General features: G+C 34.5%; 1 protein-coding gene and 1 long non-coding RNA gene across 2 annotated transcripts in view; one reads left to right on the top strand and one right to left on the bottom strand.

Annotated features, from left to right (window-relative positions):
- LOC136803004 (uncharacterized) overlaps positions 1–26,798 on the top strand; it is a 49,142-nt gene extending 22,344 nt beyond the window's left edge. Inside the window, exon 12 of the mRNA XM_067059752.1 lies at positions 26,285–26,798. Coding sequence (XP_066915853.1) covers positions 26,285–26,344 — 60 coding nt within the window. The 3' untranslated portion in view covers positions 26,345–26,798. The remainder of the gene's footprint in view (positions 1–26,284) is intronic.
- Positions 6,135–8,510, bottom strand: LOC136802977 (uncharacterized). Its single transcript, XR_010846084.1, has 2 exons — positions 7,932–8,510; positions 6,135–7,628 (listed from the first exon to the last, which is right to left on the bottom strand). It is a non-coding gene; the product is annotated as an uncharacterized lncRNA (long non-coding RNA).

The raw sequence follows: 26,798 nt of genomic DNA, 5'->3' as shown, positions 1-26,798 counted from the left end.
TTATGAAAGTACTGTTTGAATATAATTTTTTTAGATCAATGAAATATCCCGTTGCCCTCTCTTAGAACCTTTTAAGATTGAAACCTAATCAACTGAAATCTTCATGCTAAGTAGTTTAAATTGATATATTTTAGCTTAATCAAAGGATCTTCAATTTTTAATTAAAAATCATCTTTTTTCAATTAGCAGTCTATATAAGGAGAAGGCTTATAAATAAAACAATGAAATTGTATTTTCAGAAAATTTAAAATTTCAACTGCCATATTGTGCATAATGCTGATAAGGTCAATGTAATCATATATTTTTTTGTCACTTTCAATAAAAAGAAATCAATTAAAAAAACTAATTAAAACATATTTTGTTTTGACTCACTGAGTGTTAAAAAGGAAATAATTTTGACGGTTAGAAACTTATTTCTAATATAGTACTCATATGATTTGGAATTGATTTGAAGAATGTATCTGGGACATATTTTTGTTACGAGTTGTTGCCTTTTTAATCTAGTTTTGTCCCAGACTTTACGACCTGGAGGTGATCCTATGGTCATTATAGGACTTTATCATCAGTGCGACGAAAATCGAAATCTGAACTCCTCATCCAGTTTATGCCAAGCTGCAGTTAACTTTGCGTATCAACAGAAAAAGCTAAATTGGGAAAAGTATTTAATAAAGAATTATAATCGCGTTAATGGTTTACTTACAATAAAGGATTTCGAATATCGAGTTTTCGATTTTTGTGAATTCGAAGATGCTGTTTCGATTGTTGCTGGCTTGAAACTTAACCAAACATATTTCGTCTCCAATACAAGTCAAAACCCTCCCAAATGGAATAAGCGTACGATTAAAAGATGGAAATTTTCGTCAAGAATTGTTCTGGTGTTAATTCATGCTCCTCAAGAAATTTCAAAGGTTTTACAAGGGATATTATTTGGTGAAGATTATGCGGTATGGATTGTCAATAGTGAATATGGAATCTCAGATTCATTAAATGGGAAAAATGTACAATCCAACATCAATAATTTTCATGAAAATGCCAGAATTCTCTATCGGGAAGTTAAAGTGGCCATACGTTTTGCGACCATTTTCATTGATGATGGATCACCGACTTACCGGATAGAGTATGAACTTTTCCGTGATATGGTTTTAACGGGTTTACGTGAATCTCAATGTCCCAGATTTTTTACCGTAAAATTTAAAGATATGAACCAAACACTGCCTTCAGTCTTTAAATCTATCATTGACGATGATGTATCAGTAATTGTTGTAATTGGAAATGGCAGTAGTAAATTTTATAAGCTTCATCAGAATCATTTAAAAACACTCAATTTCTCTGTTACAGACAAAAGAATATTTATTCTCCTCGATTTTTCATCAACGATCGAGCTTGACTATCCATTTAAATTGAGATCGCGTTTGGAACACGTTATCACCCTGAAAAAGACGAACAATAATCAACAATTTTTTGACACCTTTCTACATACGTTGAACACAACGAGAAAAGAATATGGAAGGACTTTAGTGACTGGTTATAACTGCATGGCTGCATTTGAAAATCTCATTTTAAGCTCTCTTCAACTCATTCAAATATACAACTATCCTTTGAATTTATTTCAATACACAACTTTTCAAAGATTTAAATCTTCAATGGTCAAGCGAGCCAGCAATAAGAATAACGAGTTAAGAGTTACCAGGTCTGAGCTTGTTGAAGCGTCAGCCAAAGACAAGTCTTACAAATTTAAGCGTCATCGTCATAGATTTCTCGATTGCGATAGCAACAACCGCTACAGACTGCCTTCATGCCGTATTCCTACATGTGGTCTTGGCAAAGAAAATATCTTTGGGCGCCTCCATAAAGAAAAAGGAATATGGGGTAATAATTCTTATGGATGGAGCTGTCGACAATGTCCTCTGAATTACTTTCAATCCAACGATACAGCTCTAAAAACCTCTTGTTGGCCATGTCCTGGATTTTCATTATCAACTCAAAATCGCGATTCTTGTTATAATATTCCATATTCTGATAGATTCCTGAGTATTTATAATCAAGTTGGATTGAAATTAGCATGTGGAGTGTGCATCATAGGTTTTATGATGTGCTGTTTTGCAATGGTCGTTTTGGTGACGAAGAGATACACACCTGTTGTTCGTGGATCAAACTTCCCAATAATGATACTTCATGCCACATCGATGCTTCTGTTATTCCTGGTTATACCACTACCATATATTGGACTTAAAATGTCAAAACCGACATGTTTGTTGGAGCTGTTAGTCACGTCATTGCTGGTGTTTTCACCTTACACATTGATCTTAATCAAATGTCAAAATTTATTGCTTGCATTCAATTCAAAGATACGTTTATCGAGAGAAACTAAACGAAAAGCTTTGGTGATTCAAATATTTCTAGTCCTCGTTTTAATTACAACAAGATTCGCACAAATGCGACTAAATATTTCCCCTTACACTTGCAGATGGACTGCTTGATCGAAAAAAAAACGTTTCAACTTGAGGCCGTACAGGCTTGCGCACCGCACTGGGCTCGACTTCAGCAACTTTCGAATTATTTATTATTTAAAGGTCTGATTGTAGCAGCTTAAGATTAAAAAAAAATGAAAACTCGACCCCAGGCCCAAAAATCAAAATTTTCAAAAAAGAAATATGGTTTGTCTCCTAGCCAATCAGATTGCTTATATTTTTCAAGTTCAGGAAAGGAAAACAAAATTCGAGTTATGGAGCCAAAAAAAGGGGAACATTCGATATATGGAGGTTTTTTTATAAGAGTTTATTAAGAAATTTTCATGCTGCCAACGAATTTGTTTAAGTTAAGGAGACGTTCGAGTAATAGAGGTTCGAGTTATGGAGACTCTACTGTATTTAAAAAAGTAAGCTCATCTCCAGGATAAGATGATAAAAACTTCGGGCATTACGATACGCTTATAAAAAAGTGTAGGCTAAAAAAATAGAAAAAAGGGCTCGGTACAAAAAGGGTTAACAGCATACACTCTTTTTTATAAGAACAATCAGGCTTAGACTGAAACAATAGGTCTATTATTCTAGACAATAGAAAAAATAAGAACAAGCCTAGGCTTAACTCAAATTTCATGGTTCTTATAAAAAAAGAGCGTAATGAGGGTTCATAACAAGAAAATGTCAAAGTGAGTCAGCCAAAAAGCGAACGAAAACGATCAGGGGGAGGGGGCCAAAAACGAATGTACTGAGGGGGGGGGGCTACTTCGAAACGAACGCCGACGAACAGAGGGGAGGAGGTGGTCTAAAAATAGGCGAAAATGGACGAACGTACTTTTTGAATGGCCCTAAGAGCGTAGTTCCAATGTGACCAGCACAAATGGGGATTGGCCAAATCTTAACTTAGATTAAGCACAAATGTCAAAAAAATGTATAACAAAAGAACAGTAAAGTTTGTTAAAAATCAAAAGCACAAATGTTAGCAAATAATAACAAAAGAATAGCAAAGCAAAGTTTGTTGAAACCAAATTCACTTAAAACCAGCACAGTTTTTATTGGCATCATAAAGGCACAACGTAGTAGTGTCTTTGAGGAACTGCATTGTTACCTCTTTGTCAATCTTAGGCAAGGACTTGTTCAAGTGTGTTTGGAAGTATTCTTGCACTTTTGTTGGTGCAAAATATACGATCTTACCATCCGACATTAACGCTTTGACTGAGACATTGTTTTCCGTCTTTTCTGACAAGCGTTCGCATCGACATGTTGCACACATAAACATTTCAGCATCTTGGCTAACATCTTCAACATACTTTTTGCATTTGGGGCAGAAGTATTTTCTCTTTACAAAGTATATTGATTCGGCTGGAAATGCAACTTCTTCGTAACAAATTTCTTTGAAGAGGGTAGCAGGTGCAATATTATCTTCAGCAAGTTCAATTTTGGTACTTGAATTAGTTGTAATTTCAACAGCTCCATAATTGAGTTTAACTTTGCTATTTGATATGGTATATGTATTGTTAGTTGGGATTTTGTCAATCAAGCTTCCCCAGAGTGATACAGCGATTGTTCCTGTGTCATCGTTTGCAATAACAGTTTTCACATTGATAGGATCTTTTTGGTACTTTAATGATACAGGTTTCACAGGACGATTTTCAGCATTAACATAACATTTAATAGACACACAGTCCCCTGGCTTTTTTGAATCAAAAATTTCAGAAACTTTTACGAAGTCAGATGGCTCTGTATCAAACTTTTTAATAGCAAAGTCAAGAGTAGTGTCTGTCACATGAAAATTGTCATACACTTTTATTTCTTCAGAATACTTTGCCATTTTTGATGGCGATCGTTGAATATTGTGGATAGTTATCGGAGAGTTGTTTTTCTCTGCATCTTCAAAAAGTTTTCTTTTATTCGGTGAGAAGCAGACAAGTCGTGAAAAAGAAGTCGGGTGTTCCTGAAGAATCGCATTGAAGAATTCTGTGGTACCATTTTTCGCAGTTTTGGTTGGTGACATTAACTGCACATAACCAGAGGCTATAAGTAAAGAAAAAAATTAATTTTATTAGTTTTTAAAGCAAAATTTTAAGAATCTCTTAAGACTCTTGATCTACCTACCAATTGGCTATATCTATAGGTAATCGATGAAAATTGATAATCGATTGTAAAAACACTATCAATTCTCTCTGGCTTTGTGGAAAAAATAAATTAATGAGTCACTCTCGAGAAAAATGCTGGTAATGAACGAAAAACAGAAGTTAATTCACAGGACCTCCAAGCAGTCTAATAGACATCCAGATATGGAGACTTTTTCAAACTTCCATATGTGGAAGCTTTTTGACGTTTCAAGGTTTGGTTTTTTTTTGTCTTGGTATGGCTTTTTGAAAATTATTAGTGTGAAATTCTCTGCAGTTTAAGCTAAATGGTTTTATTCAAAATGAACTTTATGGGTGTTGAATAATTAACTTACAAAAAGCTTCCAAAAACGCAAGTTTTCAATTTGGAAAAACGAAAAAACTGCAATGTCTTCCGAAAAAAGCTTTTAAAAGTTCTGGATATGGGAGTCTGAAAAAGCTTCCGTATCTGGATGTCTATTAGACTGCCAAGAATTGTTACGGTGCCACCTAAAGCCTCGACGTCCAGGGTCATTTCAGTTTTTGTCTGAAACCCCAACAACACAAAATTTCTAGCCTGGATATCCAAGCTCAAAATTTTAGAAAAAACAAAATTTACCTCAACATACAAAGTTCTAAAATTATAGAGCTTGGTCTCCCTAGAAAATGAAAGTGCAAACCCATGTTTCCAAAACTTTCCTAGCCAACCCAGGGCAACAAAACATAAATTGAAAAAAAGTAGCCTTACAAGATCTAAAACCATTTAAAACATCCAAAGATTACACCAGAGTCTATAAAACTATAAACAAGTTTGCATGCATAATCATGACCAACCATGTTTTCTTGGAAAATGAACTTGCCTCTGTTTTCTTCTTTTTCATGTTTTCATGTAACAGAAAGCTCTATCTTCACTAGCAAGTGGAGGACTATCCTATTTTTGCTTCAGAATTGCCTAAAATTTGTTTCACAAACCTTTTTTACTGTCATCATCACTCATTTTGTTGCCTGCATCACCAATTTGGTTGCCTGCATAATTTTCTTTATCTTCATCTTGAGAATGTTCACCCAGAGATTTGGAAAAAGAGGATAAGAAATGCGCTATTCATCTATTTGAAGCTAGGCTGTAGAATCTTTTGTTTCTATTGAAATGTCTGCGGCCGATCGATTGTTTTCGTTCTGAACCAATCAGAGCGCTTGATTCGTTATGCGCACAAGACTAGAAGTACAAACAAAAAATGGCAGCCGTGATTGATATCGAAAGTGAATTTTTTTTCTTTCTAAAGTCGAGAATTTTGTTATTTTTTATAAGCACTTTTTTACTTTGGACAAGACTTTGGGTTGCGAGCCTTAAATAGTTTCTCAGCTTTATTTGTAAAAAATATTTCCCTTGATACCAAAATAATTGAAATGTGTTGCGTTAGAATACAAACGAAGCTGGTAAAACTAGTTTATCATTATTCTTGGGCTAAAGTTTCTAAGAAACAATACCATAAAGGCCTCTTCAGTAGGGATAGCGAGGTTGAAAATAAAACCTTGGAGGACAAAAAAACAACAACAAATGTCAAAGAAAGAAAAGGAAAAAAGAAACGATGGCCATTCATGATATCAATGCCAGGAGGTCATAAATACCATGAAGGCTTTCTTGTAAGAACTTTATGAGTTCTAGACAACAAAACATAAAATAATCTTACAATACCATTGAAAAAATACAAAAATTATACCGAAGACATCACCAGGGGATTTCCCCAGATATGTTAGAAAAAATATTATATATACAAAAACATCGTAAAAATGAGGTTAAAAAAACTGAAAAAACTATGCATTTCCATCCAACCCAACAAATAATAGTGTATAAAAATTAAATATTCTTCCACAGTGTATATTATGTATATTTGAATTACAGATTATCATTGTTAGTTTGTATTTTTTTTTTCAGTGCATAATATGACTTCGCTATTTCTCTGAATATAAATCTTCTTTGCAACTGCTGCAAAAGATTAAGAACAAAAAGACTTTTCAGTATAATTTAACTTCATTTATAGGCCTTTAAAACACCTCAAATCAATGTGTATTGCAGAGCATGAAGAAAAATAGATCACCATTGACTTTACTTGAAGTAAAAAGTTGGATATACAATAAAAATGACCAAAGCCTTTCCAACTGTGTTCTTGAGTAGTACATTTCATACAGATTTTAAGACTTCAAAGCTGATTAAAAATTGGATTATTGCTCCATGAACACTAAATGCAAAAGGTGTTATGACTCAATGCTAAAAAAATTTAAATCTAAATTTGAAAAATATAGTTTAAAGATAACATCAGACTGAAAATATGAATATAAATTTAAATTATAGAAGCATTTCTGGCTCTTCCTGGTTTGTTTACATTTGGCAATTTTGGCCTACATGTTCCCTGATTTGATGACTTGTTTTGACCTGCTTCCCAAATTAAGGGATAGCTTCAGGGCAAAAGCCCCCAAATCAAAATATAGACAAATGAAGTAGACTTATCATTGCAGCACGTATCCATTTCATCTATACCATGCAATATGTATTTATGCCTCAAAATTCAGTTTCCAAGGACAACCTGGATAAAAAACAAACATCGAAATAAAGATTCCAAAAAGAAGTTGCATCAAAATCCACTTCGCCAGAGAACATTTACATAATAATGTGTATATCGAAATCCCCAATTTTCCATTGAACATTCTGATAATAAATATATCGACATCCATTTTTCAAAGGGCATACAGGTCCAACCGCTCAAATCCACTTTTTCCATAAATATAACATCAAACACCATAGAATTATTATTCCATCCTGCTTCTGTTGAGTCAAATAGATATAATACACGTAAAGTTTTTGTACATCAGTTCCCGCTCATCTTTTAGCAGTCCTTTTCTGCTGGCACTGCAGAGAACAGACGTGACAGTCAACATGCAAAAATGTCTGAATCTTGAGTCAATCGTTGTTGCATCGGCAACCTGTACTTGGATGGCCAATACTTCTATGCGACGGTGTTGTTAACAGTATTTCACAAAGAATATGATAACTAGCCTGAAAATAAAATGTAAATCTGTATATGAAATTACCCTAATCCGTTTAAATACAAAATGCAAATTCCACGGATTAAGCAATATTTTGAATGTAAAAGTACCAAAGCCTTGCACCTTCTAAATCATAATCCACTGACTGGTCAAAATCATGACCCTTCAGGTAGTCACAATTTATAAATATCACATGTCAAAGTTATTTTTTTGAAATGTTTTTGTTGTTGAAACCTTGAAATTTTCAACCCAAAAATCAATGGTTTCCCTAGATAGAGCTAAAAGTACCACAGAGGAAATCAAGTATACTTACTGAATCTCAATTCCATTACCATGGGGCAAGTTTTGCTTAAAATTACATTTTTTTATCTAAAAGTTGAAGAAAAAAACAAAATTATCAATTGATTTTGCCCATCTTAAATCAAAATGCCAAGACGTTTTAGAGAGTGCCGGGGTAAACTAATACTTACATGGTCACTATCAACCTTCCTACTACCCATAAAAATTATGTCTGCAACACAAAAAATTCATTCAGAGCAATACAAGCCAGAAAGAAATTGGTCCCAATTTTTCAAAATTTCAAGCATGCCTCATGTCCGCCATCTTTACTCCCAGAATATGGAATGATTTTCCTCGATTTTCTCAGGGGAAACCCCCAAAAGATCAAAGATTCACTCCCCAGTCTCTTTTTCACAAAGAACTCACTGGAAAGCTTTATTCAAGGACTTTTTTCTTGAACATTGGTTAACCTGTACGTAACGCCATTTTGTTTCGGCCTTCCTTCTTGCTCAACTATTCTACAGCCTTGCTTCTTCAAAGGGTGCCGAATTCAAAGGGAAAGAATAGGAAAACAGCGAGCGGCAGCGGCGTTTCTTATCCTCTTTTCCCAAATCTCTGGTTCACCCAACATGATGTCTATAAATAGAAATATAGAATTGATTGAGTTTGTAAATGTCAAGTTTAGGTTCTATTTCATTATTTGATTGATGAATCGTAATAGTAAATGAAAGTAAGCCTGACAATCAATTACCTTGACTTTGACTTTAACAGAATCCAACAAATAACAGAGCGTAACCACGAGAGAACTGCGAAGAATGAAGAAACGTTCTCAGGATATATAGAGGTTTGGGATCAAATTAACAGCTACCGTGGTCATATTTACTTGATACATTTTGAAATTTTTTGTTTTAAACAAACTTGAATGATAGTTTGACCACTTATTTATAGAAACGAGGCTGAAAAATCAAATCGGACGATTCTTTTTTAAACGCCCCCTCCACCCCATAGAGTTAAAAGCCCGAAGGGCTAGAGTAGAATCTCTAACCTTTCCCAGGCAAGAAAAAGTGAACTTATTTCCCATCCAGAACGCGCCTAGATAGAACGCGCCGCAATCATGACGATGGATTGTATCCAGCGGTTTCTTTGTTTTAGAGTACTACATTTTTCGAAATCTAGCCATAGATTTTACTTTCAATCCGGCGTTTGTGTAAAAACTACGCGCGGGCGTTCCGGATGGGAAATTATTAAGTGGCTTCATTTCCCATTCAAAAGTTTCTACTCTAGCCCTTCGGGCTTTAAACTTAATGGTTAAAAGCCCCAGATGAAGCTTCTATCTCTTCTTCTTCACTTCTATTACCAGGCTTAGAAAAGTGAAGCCTTAACTATTTTTTGCGACGGATTGAATCTAGCAATTTTATTGTTTCCGACTGATCAAGTTTTCAAAATCTAGCGGTAAACGCTACTTTTAATCCGGGGTTCTGTAGAAAACCATACGGGTCGCCGCACGACTTTGGTAGGATTTAATTTGTTTCAAATCCTACCAAGAAGTTCCTAGTCTAGCGCTTCGCGCTTAGATGTTAACGTCCACCCCTTCGAAGCGAATTTATGTATCTGAGATATCGACGGCTACGGTTAAGGCGGCGAGGGAGATGGCGAGTTTGGCGAGTAAAAGCAAGTTCGATATTCGACGAACGGCAATAAGTTTTCCCGACAAGTCGAACTTGCTTTCCCGGGCCGTCGTGACGTTAACCCTGTGCCGTAGCGCTAGATATCTCAGATACATAAACTCGCTAAAATAAAATAGTTGATTTGAAATATATAATTTTTATTTGCATTGATGGGACCGAATTTCCATTTGAAAATAATCAAATTATGTGCATAATTTTCGAGAATTCAAAAGAATCTAATCAAGCATGAGAAAATATGCAATCAAAATACGTCCAAAACAAAGAAAAGACATTATCATTGCAAACGTGCAATTGAATTCCCATTGCAACTAGGGGACCTCATTTTGAGATTCCGATTGCAAACGAGGCCTGCAATGCTTTTATGCATCTCGAGAAGTGTGTATTAGCATATATTTACAATACAGTATGTCCGATAATAAGTGCATTGTGACTTAAAAAGTGGTATAATATCTGAAGTGCATAATTTTGCTGAATAGTTTTTATACCATTAGATAGAAAATACCCCTTGACAATAACATGTTCGTTCACTTCTCCCCAATCCTATTTTGTCTTTAATTAAACAATACGAGTCTTCAACACATATGTTAAAAGTCGTCTCGGACGACGCCGGGAGGGCTAGTTGATGTTATAATCTAGAAAAAAACTTTAAAAAACTACTTAAATTTCTTAAGAACAATGAACGTGGTTAAGTGTAAAGTTAATGAACTTGTTAGACAAAAATTTCATTCGAAAAAATAGATATTTATTTTTCCTTGTAAAGTTCAAAAATAATATAAATAGGATAAAATACAAATAGATTATTAATAAGAATAACTTAACTCCTGTATAAAATTAACTCGTTTGTTTATAGGTTTCATTTTCCAGTACTAGTTTTTTTACGAATATTTAGTTCCATAATAAAATTCCATGTAAATTGACATTTTTAAAACCAAAAACAAAGCATTTACACAAAGCAATACCACCCATCCACTAGAGATTAGCTTGATTAGTTTGATTAATTTGAATGTGTAATTCTTGAACTAGCAATTTAGATAGGAACGTGGAATATACGACATCAAAGATGAGTAATGTAACACGGGGATGATTTACTCTTTCATATGTCACACGCGTAAACATTTAAACAAGATTTTTCGTCAGCAGCTCTAACGGTTGTAACGAATGATTATAGAATATGTGAAATTTCAAGCATCTTTATTGCTGGGCCACATTTCATAAGAAAAGGTTGCGACAATATATGCATTTCCAGGCAGGTGAGCAAGTTTGTGCAATCTGGAAAAAATAAACAGTTAGAACATCAGTTATCGTTTCGATATATCAATACATGACTTGTTGTGATTTATGCAATGTAAGCATCACATTAGTGCACAAGAAAGTTAACTATTCATTACAAAAAACGTAATTTTAATTATCTTAATAAATACATCCACATGCCAGTGTAGTAGAATTTTTAGTTCGATCCGCAAAGAACCATGCTGCCAAATAAATTGAAGAGAATAGGCTGTTCCATTTGATATCGAGTTTGATATCCATCTATGGAAGCGGACGAACTTTTCCAGTTTAAAAATAATTCCAAGGGTTTTTTGGGACATTTTCTCATTTTTCGAAGGGTTTCAAAGCCCAATTAATTTTCAATAAATAATGACTATTCAACCATAAAATATTCATTCTTCCTCAAAAGTAGATTGGGTGCCTGTCTTTCCACCCTTTTTCGGTTGCCATCCTTAAAGACTGGAAAAAACGGACGGGTGACATTCCTGAGTCAATCTTTAACTCAACCAATCCAGATTGCGTAAGGTAAACCTCGTCAGATCAGTCGTTTCCGTAAGAGAGGAAAAACGCGGGAATAGAAAAATAACAAAGTTGTTTTGGCTTTTCTCTTTTTCTATTGTTTTGATGAGTGAAATTGACAGGTCATTCAAAAAGAACGTTCGAATAATAAAAGTCATTATCAATGTTATTTATTTTTTTCCATGAAAATTTTTTTTTCTTTGTCAAAACTTTATGTCCCTTTTGTTTTTATATTCTGCAAAATCATTGTGAAATCAAAAGTGGAAAACAAAAGAAAGTTTGGTTTGATGATGATCTGAAATTTGAAGGGCGAAACATATTTGAGATCAACCTTGTCACCATACTGATATTCTGAACAGCAAGTGGGCGGGGTAGCAGAATGAAATATGCTAGCCAAGCTACCTCAAAAGGGAACCAATAATAGATAATTAATAACTTTTCCCATTTTAGCCTGCAGATTGAGTGCACAATATAAATAGAGCCTAACTTTGCTAGTGCATGCAGCTGTCTTTTTTTCTTCATGGAGTTAGGACATGGCACATGGAAATCTATCTTTGCTTTAAAAATTCGCACACCCCTAATTTATTTTTCAGATGTAAACTGTGAAAATCAATAATGAAAAATATTTATAGAGATTCTATTTTACCTTTCTTGTGTAATCGTTGCACATCTGAATCTGTGACAATTAAATTTCGTTTAACACTGAAGCGCAAGTGAGGTTTAGAGACGAGATACGATGGACAGTTAAGATAAAAATCGATTTGATGTCCAATAGCAAATTCAACGTGAGATACTTCTCCTCCATTTTAATCCAAAAATCCATTCTAGTTAGGTTCAAATCATTCCAAAAAGCAATTCAACCACCAAATATCAATTGTCGTTGTTATTGTTTTGTATATAATTTGTTAGCTATAATTGAGATTGTTCAATGTTCATTGTTATACCAGAAAAACACAATGAAATTTTTTTTAAATAAAACAAAACTTTATATATAAATATAATATAAATCTTGCATTGAAATACAGTGTGTCCGTAAAAAAGTGAAACATTGTGAGTAGAAATCAACCCCTGCAAGCTTGAGTGCTTTTAAACAGACACACTGTAGATTTTGCTATGGTGCATTGAATTAAGGAATACCTTAGGGAAGAAATTTTCATGGAGTTTAATTAAATTCCTTTCCTCACGCAACACACAAAAAGTAGAATTTTACTGCTAATTAAAGGCCTGAAATAGCCCAAATTTGCACCAAAAACCTTGTTTTTTGCAAAATTAAATTCTGTGAAAATTTCTTCCCTTAAAATATTACATGGTATCTGACAAAAGAAAGGAATTCTTTTTTGAGAGCAGCATTGCTTTTTTTAAACAGATACCACATAAAATTACCACTTGAAAAGTATTGAAAGTTATCCCCAAGAGGCAAACAACCCATCCATACCAAAAAATCCATAAAACCCCAGCACTTGCTGCTTATATTATAATACCAGTATACATTGTTTTCTTGTAGTCAATATCCCTTAGACTCTTGAGGCTGGAGGAGCATATTTTAACAAATAAGGTACGTTTTGAAATTTAGCCTATTGACATGCACCACAGCCATAATGCCACAGACACTAGAAGTAGAAAGTATTAAAAAATAGAAAAATTTGTTATTACATAAATAGTCAAAAATTTTGATTTAAAAAATCAAAATATATTACAAAATTAATGCAAATACACAAAATTTATTTCAAAAACTATATATTATATAAGTTTTTCAATCTTAAATTCAATCCCATTGATTTAATTTTCCATTCTACTAGTTGTTGTGAAATTATACCATCATCATTTGGAAGATAATAAAAATGTTTGTAAACAATAGATGTATATTGATGATTTATTGTTTTCCAAATAATCTGACATTTGTCCAGACACCTTACATAAGCCCCTCCTCCCCTCGCCTATCTAGCCCTGCTCCCCCAGCCCCTACCTACTAATACTATTCCGAGTCTATAATAGACCCCATATTTGACAATTCCATTATAACCAGCCAACTACAAGCTTGATATATGTATTTTTATTGCATCGTGGTCCGACAGATTAGTACAACATTTAGTGCAATCAACTGAATATTTTTCTAACAACGATTTTCTAACAAAGACATGATCAATAAGCCCTCCATCAACATGAGTAGGCCCTTTGACAATTTGAATGTAATTTTGTAGCCATTGATTCACAAGTACATCTGCTTCCACACTTTCTCTTAGCAAATCAACATTGAAATCACCAACTATCAAGTCAATTTCTGGCATTTCATGGAGAATCATATACAGTTTATCAAAAAAGGAATGTAATGTTTCTTGATGACTGCGATAGAGCAGTAATACAGTAAAAACCTTTTTATTCAATGCCTCTTTTACAAACTTTACCAATGAGAAGCCAGAAACATGGAGATCCTCCAGTGTTTTAATAGATTCATTGCATCCTAAAGCCAGGCTTTTGAATTTGTCTGTGTCGTTATTGAAAATCATTTTAAAAGGTTGTAAATGCTGTTCAATTTCTTCAGTATTTGCATTATCAACAATTTGTGTCTCTGTAAATAGGAACAAATCTGTTTTTTTAATTTCCTTGTAGTTTTTCATAGAGACAGCTTTTTTATTGAGTGATCTAATATTCAATAAAGTCAGAACTAAATTGTGATCATTTGGAGTAAACGAAACCATAGGCTCTAGTAAATTCTCTTTACATCTTAGTCTTTGATATTCTAGATCCGCTTTTGAATTTGCTTTAATTGCAGAAGAGGAATAATCACCAGTAAGATACAATCCATTCAACGAAGTCACTCGACTCAAAGCTACATAAATTTGCCCAGGATTAAAATAAGTTTGTTTATTCAACTGAAAACTTACAACAATTTTTTCAAGGGTTAAGCCTTGTACTTTATGTACTGTGCATGCATAAGATAAAACAATAGGAAATTGTGTCCATGTTACCATAAGAGTTGATTTTCTATTGGAAACTCCAAACTTGGCTTCAGTTCTTTCAATTGGAACATATCCATTATGACGCGCAAAATTGTCACTAGCCTTTCTTTCATTACCTGCTTTAACATCATCAAATAGGATATAAATTTTTTCACACTTTCCATTTAAAATAGTCAGGTGTTTTATAGTACCAAGCTGACCATTAACAAGTCTATCACTAATGTCCATATTTGCAGTCAACATGATTCGTGCACCAACTTTGATTCCAAGGTTACATGCAAGACCACCTGTATCAGTATAATTTTTGTTCCTGATTTCTTGAATTTTACTTGGAGCAAGTCCATGAGGATATTCTTCAGTAGCAAATATATTGACTAAACGAGTAGACAAAGTATTGAGCATTCTTTCATTGTGAATTTTTACAAGACTATTCTCAGCAAACAAGTGCAGGGCATCCCATGGGTAATCTGAATTCTCAGGTGAAACAAATTTTGATTGTAAAATTTGTTCATCACCCTCAGTTAACCTTCCAATTCTAACGTTATTTAATAAATCAATAAATGTGTTGTCACCTTGTTGACGCATAACTTTATTAAGTTCTGCAAATCTGAAGTTATGCCAAAGCTTTAACAAGCTTATTATAAATCCATCAAGGGAAAACACTGGCTTTGCTCTTACAGGTGGCAATTGATACAAATCTCCGCTGACAATAATTGTTTTATTAGCAAATGGTATGCGGTCAGATAATCCAAATATTTCACAGAGACGTTGGTGGATTTGTAACAAAAGTTTAGGACTAACCATTGATATTTCATCTATAAATATTACACTTACTTCTTGAAGTTTTAATCGAAGATTGGTTCTCTGTTTATCACTAAGTGGTATGAAATTTTTACAAGGAATTCCAAGACCAGTATGAATAGTTGTGCCATCTATGTTAATTACAGCAACACCAGTTGGTGCCAATAACAAAATTTTAGCTTTTGATGAATCACCTTTTCGAGAAAGAAGTTTATTCAAAGTATTGTAAAGGCATTTTACCAAATAACTTTTTCCGCATCCACCAGCTGCTGTTAAAAAGATATGCAATGGGTGTAATACCTCTGGTTTTTCCAAGTTTCTATTTTGGACAAACTTTTTTGCCCATGTATAAACCACATCAAATATTTCGCGTTGTTTTTCATTTAATGATTCTATGTTGGAGTTTAATTCATCATCAGAGAGAGCTATTTGATGAACTGTAGCAGGTGGTAAATTGTCTAGTGCTTCCTCTTCATTGTGTGATTCATCTTCAATATCATTGTTGTTATTCAACTCCTCATTTAAAAGGTCAAAAACCTCATCGTTTTCTTGCTGGGCAAAGGAATTTTGATTTGTAAGCATGTCACTCCTGTAGTTTTGCAAAGCTACTTCAACTAATTCAGAGTTTGGTTCAAATATTTCTTTATTTCTATTAACTATTTCTAAGACATTAGGATCTGCTAGCTTAAGCATGTAAGAATTGTTCAACTTCAGATCTTCCTCTTCTTTGCGAAAAGGGTAAAATAACATCAAGAGGTGATGAGCGTATTTCTCTGGGTATAAGTGACGATTTGGAGTATACGTTCTAAGAACTTTTCTCACTTTTCTGCATCGCATACATTCTTTAGAGTTCATTAATGGAATTTTCTTGGGAAATGTATTTTCATCGTGATTTTCTTCAACAACAGAGTCATCTAGTACATTAGGTTGATTGTCATTCATCAAATCTGCATAGTCAATTTTTTTGTCAAGCTCATAGTTGCTACAAAATTGGGCATAACATAAGTCATCAATTACACTAAATTTGCCATTTTTAAAATTTCGGTTTGGTCGATCAATATATCTATCAAGGATATTTTTCTTGAAAACATCTTCGCTGTGTTCAGGAAGTTCAGCCAATTCATCTTCTGATTTGAACATATGAAAGCGGTTCTCAGGCAAATTAGTATTGACAAATGAAACTTGAGGATATCCCTTGCGAAGCCACAATTCAGGCATTAACTGATAGACTGCTTCTTGAACAGAACATTCTCTGTTATCACTGTAAGCTTGTGCTATTTTTCGCATGGTTTCATACTTGTCTTTATCAAGTTCTTTACATTCTGCTAATGCTTCTTTCATTGCTTCCGAACTAGAGGTTTCATTTTTTGAAAAATAAGAGCACATGTACTGCACAGCTTTATAATGATTAAAAACTGGTTGCAAGTCTATGTTAGCTTCCCAGGCAAGAAGACCTTCTTCAAAGTAATTGTTAACAAAACATGAGCTTGTACCCCTTTTCAAATGCACTTGAAAATCATTATCATCTGTTGAAATTGATAAGGCACCTTCATAATCATGAATGGAAATATCCAAAGATTCAAGAACTTCATCAATATTTGGAATTTGCTCATAGTTTGGCTTTTCTGGGTACAAAAAATTCCTTTTTTTAGGGTTTAAAAACTTGTCGATATATTGCTTCACTTTGGTTAAAACTTCTTTCTGCTTTAATAAAATTTGACTCTTATTAGGTGTATCTGGTGGAATTGGTTTTGCGATAATTGTTCTATGTGTGAAGAACTTTCCAAATCCAAAGCGACATTCCTTGTTGTTATATTTAGTGCAGGTTTTTGAGTGGCTATGCACCTGATATTTCTCAACAAGTTCTTTCAGCTTAGAAGGTTCAGAAGGTATGTTTGCAGATATTATCGAATCCAAATATTGTGTATACTCATCTATAGTTTCTAGGCTCAAAGTAGGCATATTTTCAACCCATATCAAACAGTGTACATGTGGTGAACCTCTAAATTGAAATTCGATTCTAATGACATGATATTAACTTTTCCAAGAGGGCCGTTAATTACTATTTCCTTAAAGAAAACCTCAACACGGTAATTGAAATGTCTTGCTAATAGAACTGGATTGCTATTGAGTAGCTCACATCTTTCAAAATAAGACAATGCATTTATTTCTTCGTCTGACAATTCTTGACCATTAAGTTTGGATATGATAGAAGGTAATTCATTCCATCTTAAATCAGCACAAGATAAAGTCATGAAAAATGATGGGATCCCAAGCTGTTTCACCATTGCTAAAACGTCAGAGAGCATATTTTTCCAGTAGGCCGAAGAGCCTTTGACAGTATTCATGAAATTATACGCTTGTTCATTAACAACAAAATTTTTAACAGTTTCCTTGAAATTGTCACTCAGCATGCCAGCATTTATGTTTCTACCTGAAACTTTCCGCATTGCAACATTCATTTGATTTTGCAAGTTTTTTTGCTGGGAAACAAAGTTGCCAAAAAAAATGTAATCTGTATCAGAGGCAAATTTCTGTGTATAATTTAGCAAGCGTTGATTGAAATACTTTGTATGGGTAAGTTTTACATCTCTGGGGGAACAAATCAGGGAAAGCCAAGACTTCAGCATTCAAGTCTTTCAAAATACTTAAAAGTGCTTTTCCCTCTCCAGGAGCTACAACAATATTTTCTTCATCTGCAATAACATGGGGACATTTGGATATTAAACTGGTCTCGACGTATTCTATTCGGTGTTCATCCATTGGGTTCTCGTTTTCAAATTCATCAACCTCTTTGTAGTTACTAATTTTTTGAACATCTTTGTCATCAACAAATTTGATGATCAATTTTGTAGAATCGTCTGCTGATGCATCATCATCAACAGTAAAATCAATATCTTTTTCATCAACAAATCTGATGTCAAAAGCATTCGCTGAAAGTTCTTGAACATTTATATCACGATACAATGGATTAACATTCTTAAGATGATTTAAAATTGAAAAAATGATTTCGGGTCTTACTGACTCAGCGATAACATGCGACTTGTAACTCAATTTTCTTTTCAGTTTCATAAAAATGACATTGCTATTTTCAAGAGTCCTGGGTAGCACATTGCAGACTTCTTCAGTTTCAATTGGTATATTACAAATTATTCCTTTGATTTTTGGAAATTGTCCTTTTGGCATTATTTTCACTTTTGAAAATAAAATTCGCTGTGATATTACCGCACGTTCAATTTTATTTATGTTTTTTAAATGATTTGGCAAGCTATATAATTCAAGTTTATTTTTCACACTTTGACAAGGTATTTCCTGTTTTAGTAGTTTCTTGTCACAAGTTCTACAAATGTATAATGAGTTGTCAAAGCTTGGAACAAGGTCTAAGTCCAAATTGAATCCATTTTTGTTATACTTTTCTTCTTTGAAATAAATAACAGATCTTTTATAAAGACATCGATGACAACAAACGCAAACATAGATAGGACCTTCTTTAATGCTCTTTTTAAATTTTGCTATTCTTTCATGTCTGTGAGAATTATTCTGTCCCCTAATTTTTTCCTTATTATACTTGACTTTTTTGCTCTGCTTGATTTCATTTGAATGCTTTGAATAATGACGCTTTCGCTTTTGTTTAACTTTATTGGTTATATGCATTTTCTTTTTGTATGGCAGTTCATTTGAATAAAGTTTAGATGCTCTAAACTTAGTTAAAGCTTTTCCTAAATTAGTTTTATTTCCTACACTCATATTTGCCTCAATATAAGCAAATTGATGAGCATGGAATCCATAAGTAGCAAAAATATAGTCTGAAATTTCTTTTGATGTTGATAGTTCCATCAACATTGATTTGCCAGTATCACTATCAACTATCTTTCCTTCACCGTCACGACTGTGAGAATCAAACAAATAAAATTTTTGCCTAGTTCTATCTTTTAAAATGGATACACAATAACCTTCAATAAAAAGAATTACACCAGTGACAGTTTCACTAAAAAATAAGTTTTTGTCGAGAAAAGTGTCCAAATAAACTTGACTGCCATCATAAAGAGTCTCTACATAACCATCAACTAGCTGAATAACCTTGATATCAAAAACATTATCTTCAACAAAAATTTTCAAGGGTAGCTCGTTAATATAAAGAGAACGACTTTTGCCAGTGTCTTTGAAAACCTTGTCACCCTTTTGCAAAATATAGTCTAAATCATAGTCTTTCCAAAAATTGGTATGTCTAATCTTTGTCCAACATATTGAAAAAAGTGACATAGCAGCACACTGCTTACCAGCGCTATGTCCAAACATTTCGTGTGCTTGGTTGAAATTACCTTGGATTACCTTCATGTTTATATTTATGTGGAAGTTTGTTGATATATGAATCTCTTGACACCAATCTAATCCACAAAAGAGGAGATGCTTTATTCTATCGACCTCTTTGTCAAGAATATATGTCAACCTGAAATATCGGACAATAGTTTTTCTATCGACTTCTTTGTCGAGAATGTAAATCAATCTGCTCAAGCAGACAAGGTTTATATTTTTGCCGTGTACGAAATATCGGACAATAGTTTTTCTATCGACTTCTTTGTCGAGAGTGTAAATAATCAATCTGCTCAACAAGCAGACAAGGTTTGTTTTATCGACCTCTTCGTCGAGAATGTAAATCAATCTGCTCAAGGTCAAGCAGACAAGGTTTGTTTTATCGACCTCTTTGTCGAGAATGTAAATCAATCTGCTCAAGCAGACAAGGTTTGTTTTATCGACCTCTTTGTCGAGAATGTAAATCAATCTGCTCAAGCAGACAAGGTTTATATTTTTGCCGTGTACCTCTTTAGTGATCAAGCACTGTTGTTTACTCACACTGTTGGTGATCAATGCTTCCTTAATCACCAGCACACTGTATGACACTTTTAGGAGAAAAAAAAATAAAAAAAATAAAGAATATTGCATCCAAAAACTTCAAAAATCCTTAAGAAAAAGATCCCTGAAAGTCACTTTTAAAGCTGTCTGACTGTCTGAAAAATAACCAGAGAGAAAGTTTCCAATTCAGTCGAGTTGACAACCAAAGCAAAACAGTCCAGAATATGCACCACATGGTGAGTTAAATTTCCTCAATAAAAATCGCACATTGATTAATCCTGACTAAAGGTTTTACACTATAGACAAGAGTTCCGCCTCGCTGCACAAATGCCTCGCTGCACAAATCGATCGGGAGAGGCGTGGGCGTTATTAAGGGCGCAAAAAGGGCGTAAGTAGCCAAGGATCGGAGAAATGCCTTTTTAACTAATATTTCCCCTTATAGCGGGGGAAATATTCAATAAACGTTGGTGCATTGTTGATCAGTATCTACAACCAACCGATCGAAGTAGAACTTGAACACGATTATAAAGAGTACAAAAAAAATTATAGGTGCAAAACTAATAAGCAAATGAATGTCCAAATCGTCTTTCTCATTTTATTGCACTTGATATCGACCATCCAAGCTTATCGAGGCCGTAATCTACCGGGACCTTTCAATGAAGCAATGCCAATTGTCTATTCATCGTTTACAAGCATCGTAACATACATGACGTACTTTCCATTACAATTTCTTCAAAAAGACAAAGACATTAAAATAGTCGCTCGTGTGTTGATTATAACCATCGCGAACTTGCTATTTGTAGCAATTTTGTATGGCAGCAAACTGTACATTATACTTTTGAAACCGAAGAAAAACACGAAAGAATACTTAGCACAAAAAATGTTCAATATCTCCAACGCTCGAGTTGCCAAAGAGATATCGAAATAAACTTTTAAGCTTTTAGGGGTTTAATTTTTTATTGGTCAGCCTAAGCTGAGCATTCAAATCCGTAAAATTCATTTCTTCTTCCATCATCATAAGACGGCAAAAAAAAAATCCGATTTCCCGATCTCACTTTGATTTTTAAACTTTCTTCCGATCGGGTTAACTTTTTGGGTACTTTTAGCGTGCGTTGTTTTTACAGATCATAATGTGGTGTTTCAAGATGGCGGCTCAAGCGATAAGTCAGATGTGATAAGTCAGTGTTGTTCCGATCGGGTTAACTTTTTGGGTACTTTTAGCGTGCGTTGTTTTTACAGATCATAATGTGGTGTTTCAAGATGGCGGCTCAAGCGATAAGTCACATTTCGCTAAATGCTCAGAGCGCGACGGCCCATTTTCCCTTTCCTATCTTTCACCTTACCTATTTATTCTACTTTCTGAGACTTAGTTTCTCATTTCTGACTGAGTTTTCATACCTGTCAATCATTTTTCCATCAATTTCGACCAATCTCATTTTCGCACCGAGTGGGATTCGAACCACTACCAAAGAAAGACCTTCAGGTTCGGAAACCAGCGCTTTATCCATTGAGCCATCGCCGCACAGCAAAATATCGCAATTCATAACACATTATACCGAACTGGCAAAAGACGGGGGTAATGTTATTACAATATGGGTAAAAGTACCCCTTTTTTAAACCTGACTGAAATTCGAGCCGTTACTAGCAACCCTGCGGGGCCCAAGGCGCCGAGTATGCACCCGGCACAGTGACAAGCCGTTACTAGCAACCCTGACCCTGACCCAATACCCCCTGAATCACGGAATGATGGATAGGAAAAATTATCGGGGAAAAAAATTGCTCTGCGCGGTCTGTGCATATAGCGAAATCCGATAAGTCAGATGTGATAAGTCAGTGTTGTACCAAAGTATTTCCAGTGTAAATCTGTTGCAAGCTTCAATTTCTGTCATTTATTTTTTTAACTCGGCAAATCAAACACATGATTTTCATCAAAGGGATTCTTTTTCTACACCTTTTGAAGGTTTAAAGCCGTTTGCTCAAGTTTTTGTTTATGTTGAATTTTCTGATACTTTTTATTGCTGCTTTTTATTAGTTTTTGCAATAAAAACATATTTTTCTTGTTTGCCTCTAGGTGGGATTGATGGTGTTATAATGTTATTGGAATTTGATAAAGTTTACAAAAGTACAGCTACTGTCTAAATTTGATAGAGACTGGTTGCAATCGTGCTTTTTTGGACTTGGTTTGCTTGGACGTGTTTGATAAGGCGAATCGCAAAAAATTGTTTGGTTCCCGTCATTTCTACTTTAAAAAGTGGGGCTCAGTTTGTCGAAAATATTTTTCTGTCAAGAAGCAGCTATATACATCTTGTTGAAAGGGAATCCGTACCCGTGTGGACTGATCTGAATTAAGAAATTGAGAAACCGTGGATAAACTGGTTTTCGGTTTACTCTCCATTAGCATGCGGCTCGCTACTTCGATTTGAAAACTTGTAAACACAGAGCGTGCAGAGGTCGACAGTGGAAATCCAGCAAAGCAGCGGAAAAGCTTTCCGACTCTCCAACTCTACCTGCTGACCGTAAATCAGGGGCGGTCAGATGACGGGAACCAAATGATGACATCACATCTCCTATTATTGGACTTGCAAAATTATGACAAATGGTCTTTGGAATTTGATCAATTATATTAATATTAATATATACAGTTCTTGTTGAAATTGATCAAACTATTTTTCACGCAGTTCCGGACGCAGATAGTGTTTTTCTAACCTTTTCTAACCTTGGCGCACGTTTTGACTGAATGATGGAATGGAATGAATGGCGATAACAGTTTATACATATCTCTTATCAGACTTGCAGAAAGCAGACTGCAGAAAGTTATGAAAAATGGTTTCTAGAATTTAATGAATTATACCGTCAAGTTACACAACATGCACACTCTCGTCACAACTTGCACAGTTATAACAAACAGATCCATCTGGTCTTCATTTAACATTGTTTTAAAGTTTAAAAAACACTACCAGTGCTTGGCACAGAAGAGAGGAATCCCAGTTGAAATTAATTGCTACTTCGTTGCCCTGTTGAATTTATTTATTATGGTCGTGTGTTTATTCCGCCAAGGCGGTAAAGCGATCGCCCAAATTCATAGACCATTCAAAAGGGAGTTTAAAGCGAAATAGGGGGAAAATGAGCTTCCCTGCATAGTTATGAATTTTAAGTTTTGCTTTCGATTATCATTTGCGACCAGCAAAGTCTTCAAGATGGTTGGTTGTGTGCATGTTGTGTAACTTGACGGTACTAAACTACAAAATTTATTTACGAAGACTGGATGTAAATTATGTTTTTCTGACCTTGCCAAATTTTGGCTTTCACTGAATAGCAGTCAGTTTTTACGTACCTCATTGGCCTTGCAGACAACTGACAAATGGTTTCTGTAATTTGACCAAGTCTACCAAAATACAGTTCCTGTTGAAATGTTATAAAAATGAACTACGTTTTGCAAAGATTTTGATGCAAATTGTGTTTTTCTGGAGTTTGCGCTTTGTGACTTAAAGTTTGTAGCTTGTTAGTTTAAAGTGTTATTGGAGTTTTATCAAGTAAAACAAAAAGTACAGTTTCTATGTATATTTGATGGATATCTTTATTTTGGTTCTGACGTTTTGGCAATTTTCTTATTTATTTCTACTAGATAACACTTTGTATATCTGACATATGGATATTGTCTCCATACTTTGATCTTCTCGTGTGGGGGGGGGGCTTGGAGGAGCTCTCAGGCTTGTTTTGAATAATTTTAAATCAAGTTATCAAATGTTTCACATTTTGTACATTATTCAACATTTTTAGTCTACTCTGTTTCAGTACATCTCTTACATCTGTTAACCCACTTATCAAAGCTATCTAGCTAAGCTCTATTGGCTGACCTTCCAGCCTCGGCTGGTTTATTTTAATTATTTTTTGTAAATCCATTGATTTTTGACTTTTCGTTACTTTAAAATATGAAAACAAGCTATATATTATTGAAAGTTTTTTTCTCAATGTGTTATACATAAATAGATGTTTGAAAATTTCCCTTCATTTTGGACCTACCTGGAGGTCCTATAAATTAACCTTTGTCCGTTCGTTCGTTCGTTCGTTCGTTCGTTCGTTCGTTCGTTCGTTCGTTCGTTCGTTCGTTCGTTCGTTCGTTCGTTCGTTCGTTCGTTCGTTCGTTCGTTCGTTCGTTCGTTCGTTCGTTCGTTCGTTCGTTCGTTCGTTCGTTCGTTCGTTCGTTCGTTCGTTCGTTCGTCCGTTCGTCTGTTACCAGCTTTTCTCGAGATTGACTCATTAGTTTTTTCTGATTTTTGGCACAATGATGCAAGATGGTAATGCTCAAAATGTGACAGAGCCTGATTTTCGGAAAAAAATTATTTCCGGCCTGAAATACCGGAAATATGCCGGGAAAACCGGTTTTTTTAGCATTTTCTCGAGATTTCATCATTAGTTTTTTCAGATTTTTTGCACAAAGATGCGTATTAACAATGCTCAAAACATGGTCGAGTCTGAGTTTTGAGAAAAATTCTTTTCCGGTCGAAAATGCCGGGAATGTGCCGGAAATCGCCGTTTTGCAGATTTTCATCAGACTTTTTCCTTATATTTCGTTGTTTTTTCACACAAAAACATTATTAATAGCAATGTCCACGATCAAGCATGGTTCAATTGTCAATAAAACTGATTTTTGAAGCCGGAACTTTCTAAAAATCGCCGGAAATGCCGATTTTCGATTTTCGCCGGAAAAACGGTATTTCTTGAATTTCTTGAGCTGTACTTTATATTTTTTCATGAAATTTTGCACACTGATGCAAAATGTCAATACCTAAATTGTGACGGAGCCCGATATATGCCGGAAAAACTGTTTTTTGGCATTTTCTCGAGATTTTATCATTAGTTTTTTCTGATTTTTTGCGCAAAGATGCGTATTAACAATGCCCAAAACATGGCCGAGTCCGATTTTAGGGAAAAAAATTTTTCCGGCGGAACATGCCTGAAATATGCCGGAAATCACCGTTTTTCTGGGTTTTCATTGGACTTTATCCTTATAATTGGTTGTTTTTTCATTCAAAAACATTATTAATAGCAATGCCCATCATCAAGCATGTTAATTTTTAATAAAATTGATTTTTGAAGCCGGAACTATTTAAAAATCGCCGGAACAATCTATTTTCGCCGGAAAGACAGCATTTCTTGAATTTCTCGAGCTGTACTTTACATTTTTTTATGAAAATTTGCACACTGATGCAATATGACAATACCTAAAATGTGACGGAGCCCGATTTTCGAAAAACATTTTTTTCCGGCCGAAAATGCCGGAAATATGCCGGAAAAACCGGAAAAACATTTTTCGAATTTGCATCTTTAGTTTTTTCTTATTTTTTGCAGAAAGATGCGTATTCGCAATGCTCAAAACATGGCTGAGTTCGATTTTTGAGAAAAATTTTCCGGTTGAAAATGCCGGAAATCGCCGTTTTTGCAGATTTTCATTGGATTTTTTCCTTATACTTCTATTAGAAAAACATTATTGATAATAATGCTCACCATCAAGCATGATTCAATTGTCAATAAAGCTGATTTTTGCTACCAGAACTTTCTATTTATTTTTTCCCTACAACCCTTCTCTCTCCCCCCATCATCAATCAATGATGAATTTCTTGCGTTATGCATTTTCGCTAAACGCTATGTTTTCTGACCGATTTTTTTCATTTTTCTCCTCGCATTGCTATCTAACTTTCATCATCAGGTAGGTCCATTCAGCATCTAGCTTGTTACATCTGTGTCGTAACGAATGTGGTTTTCAAAAGATGATAAATTATCCTAACTAGGATAAATATTCTAGCCGGTTTAGGATAAAAGCCTAATTAGGATAATTTATGCAATAGCTCCTGACTGATTAAGGAAGGCTTTAACTTTACTCGGCTGTTCCCCGCAAATAATCTGTATTTTTGACTGGATTCACATGTATAATGTAATTAATGTCTGGGGTTTGACCATAAATTTTCTAGAAAATTTTGATTAATTTTGACCGGGTTCATTCATTATCCACCGGGGCTTAGGATTTAGGCCATTTTTGGCAATTTTTTCACCGAAGTATGGACTGACCGGGTCACTGATGCAGGGCTGTTTTCTCAAGTCTAGTTGGACAATCCTAAAGCAAAGATTATTTCGGGAACACATGCAGTCTACAAAACGACAGTTAAAATCCATAATGGATGCCAACAGTCTATAGGGTCCCACCAGTAGTTCGACACGGGACATATGATTATAGAAAATGTACCTGGTCCTCTTCGCTTGTAATTTTGGAAGCTATTTTTATTTCGTTTAATCAGGTGTCACCTCGAGGTGCTGTTACTCAAGTATCCAATGAAACTCTCGACTCAGTACCCTAACCTTTCATTTTATCATCTCTCATGATGACGTGATGCTTTTGGAACTTATCGACTCTTGAAGGTGACGGTAAATGAATTGAAACTCACACTATCATAGATAATAAAGACAGATGACAATACGTCTTCAACCTTTTCATTGTGCTACAAACACAATCATGATTATAGATGAAGATTTTTAAAACATATTTTGTACCTTGGATATCTGAGCTGTGAATTTTTTTTTCTATTTTGATATTTTTTGCTCTTTACAGCCTTGTCTACCGAGATTCTTTTAAACCTAGATTCGGCCAATTTTCAGCTTCGGCCTTATTTAATCGACAAAGTACGCAAGCACTCTCTTTTGAGACCGAAATATAAATCGCTTAGGGATCGACCAGACGGTAAACCAGAAACATAAAAAATAAAACAACAATTTGCAGCCTCGATATCCAGAGTCTACATATTTTATAAATTT

Source organism: Clytia hemisphaerica, unplaced genomic scaffold (assembly GCF_902728285.1).
Source record: "Clytia hemisphaerica strain Z4C2 unplaced genomic scaffold, Clytia hemisphaerica genome assembly, whole genome shotgun sequence".
Classification (NCBI taxonomy): Eukaryota; Metazoa; Cnidaria; class Hydrozoa; order Leptothecata; family Clytiidae; genus Clytia; species Clytia hemisphaerica.
The sequence above is the reverse complement of the archived record's forward strand: the minus strand, read 5'-3'. Positions and strand labels throughout refer to the sequence as shown.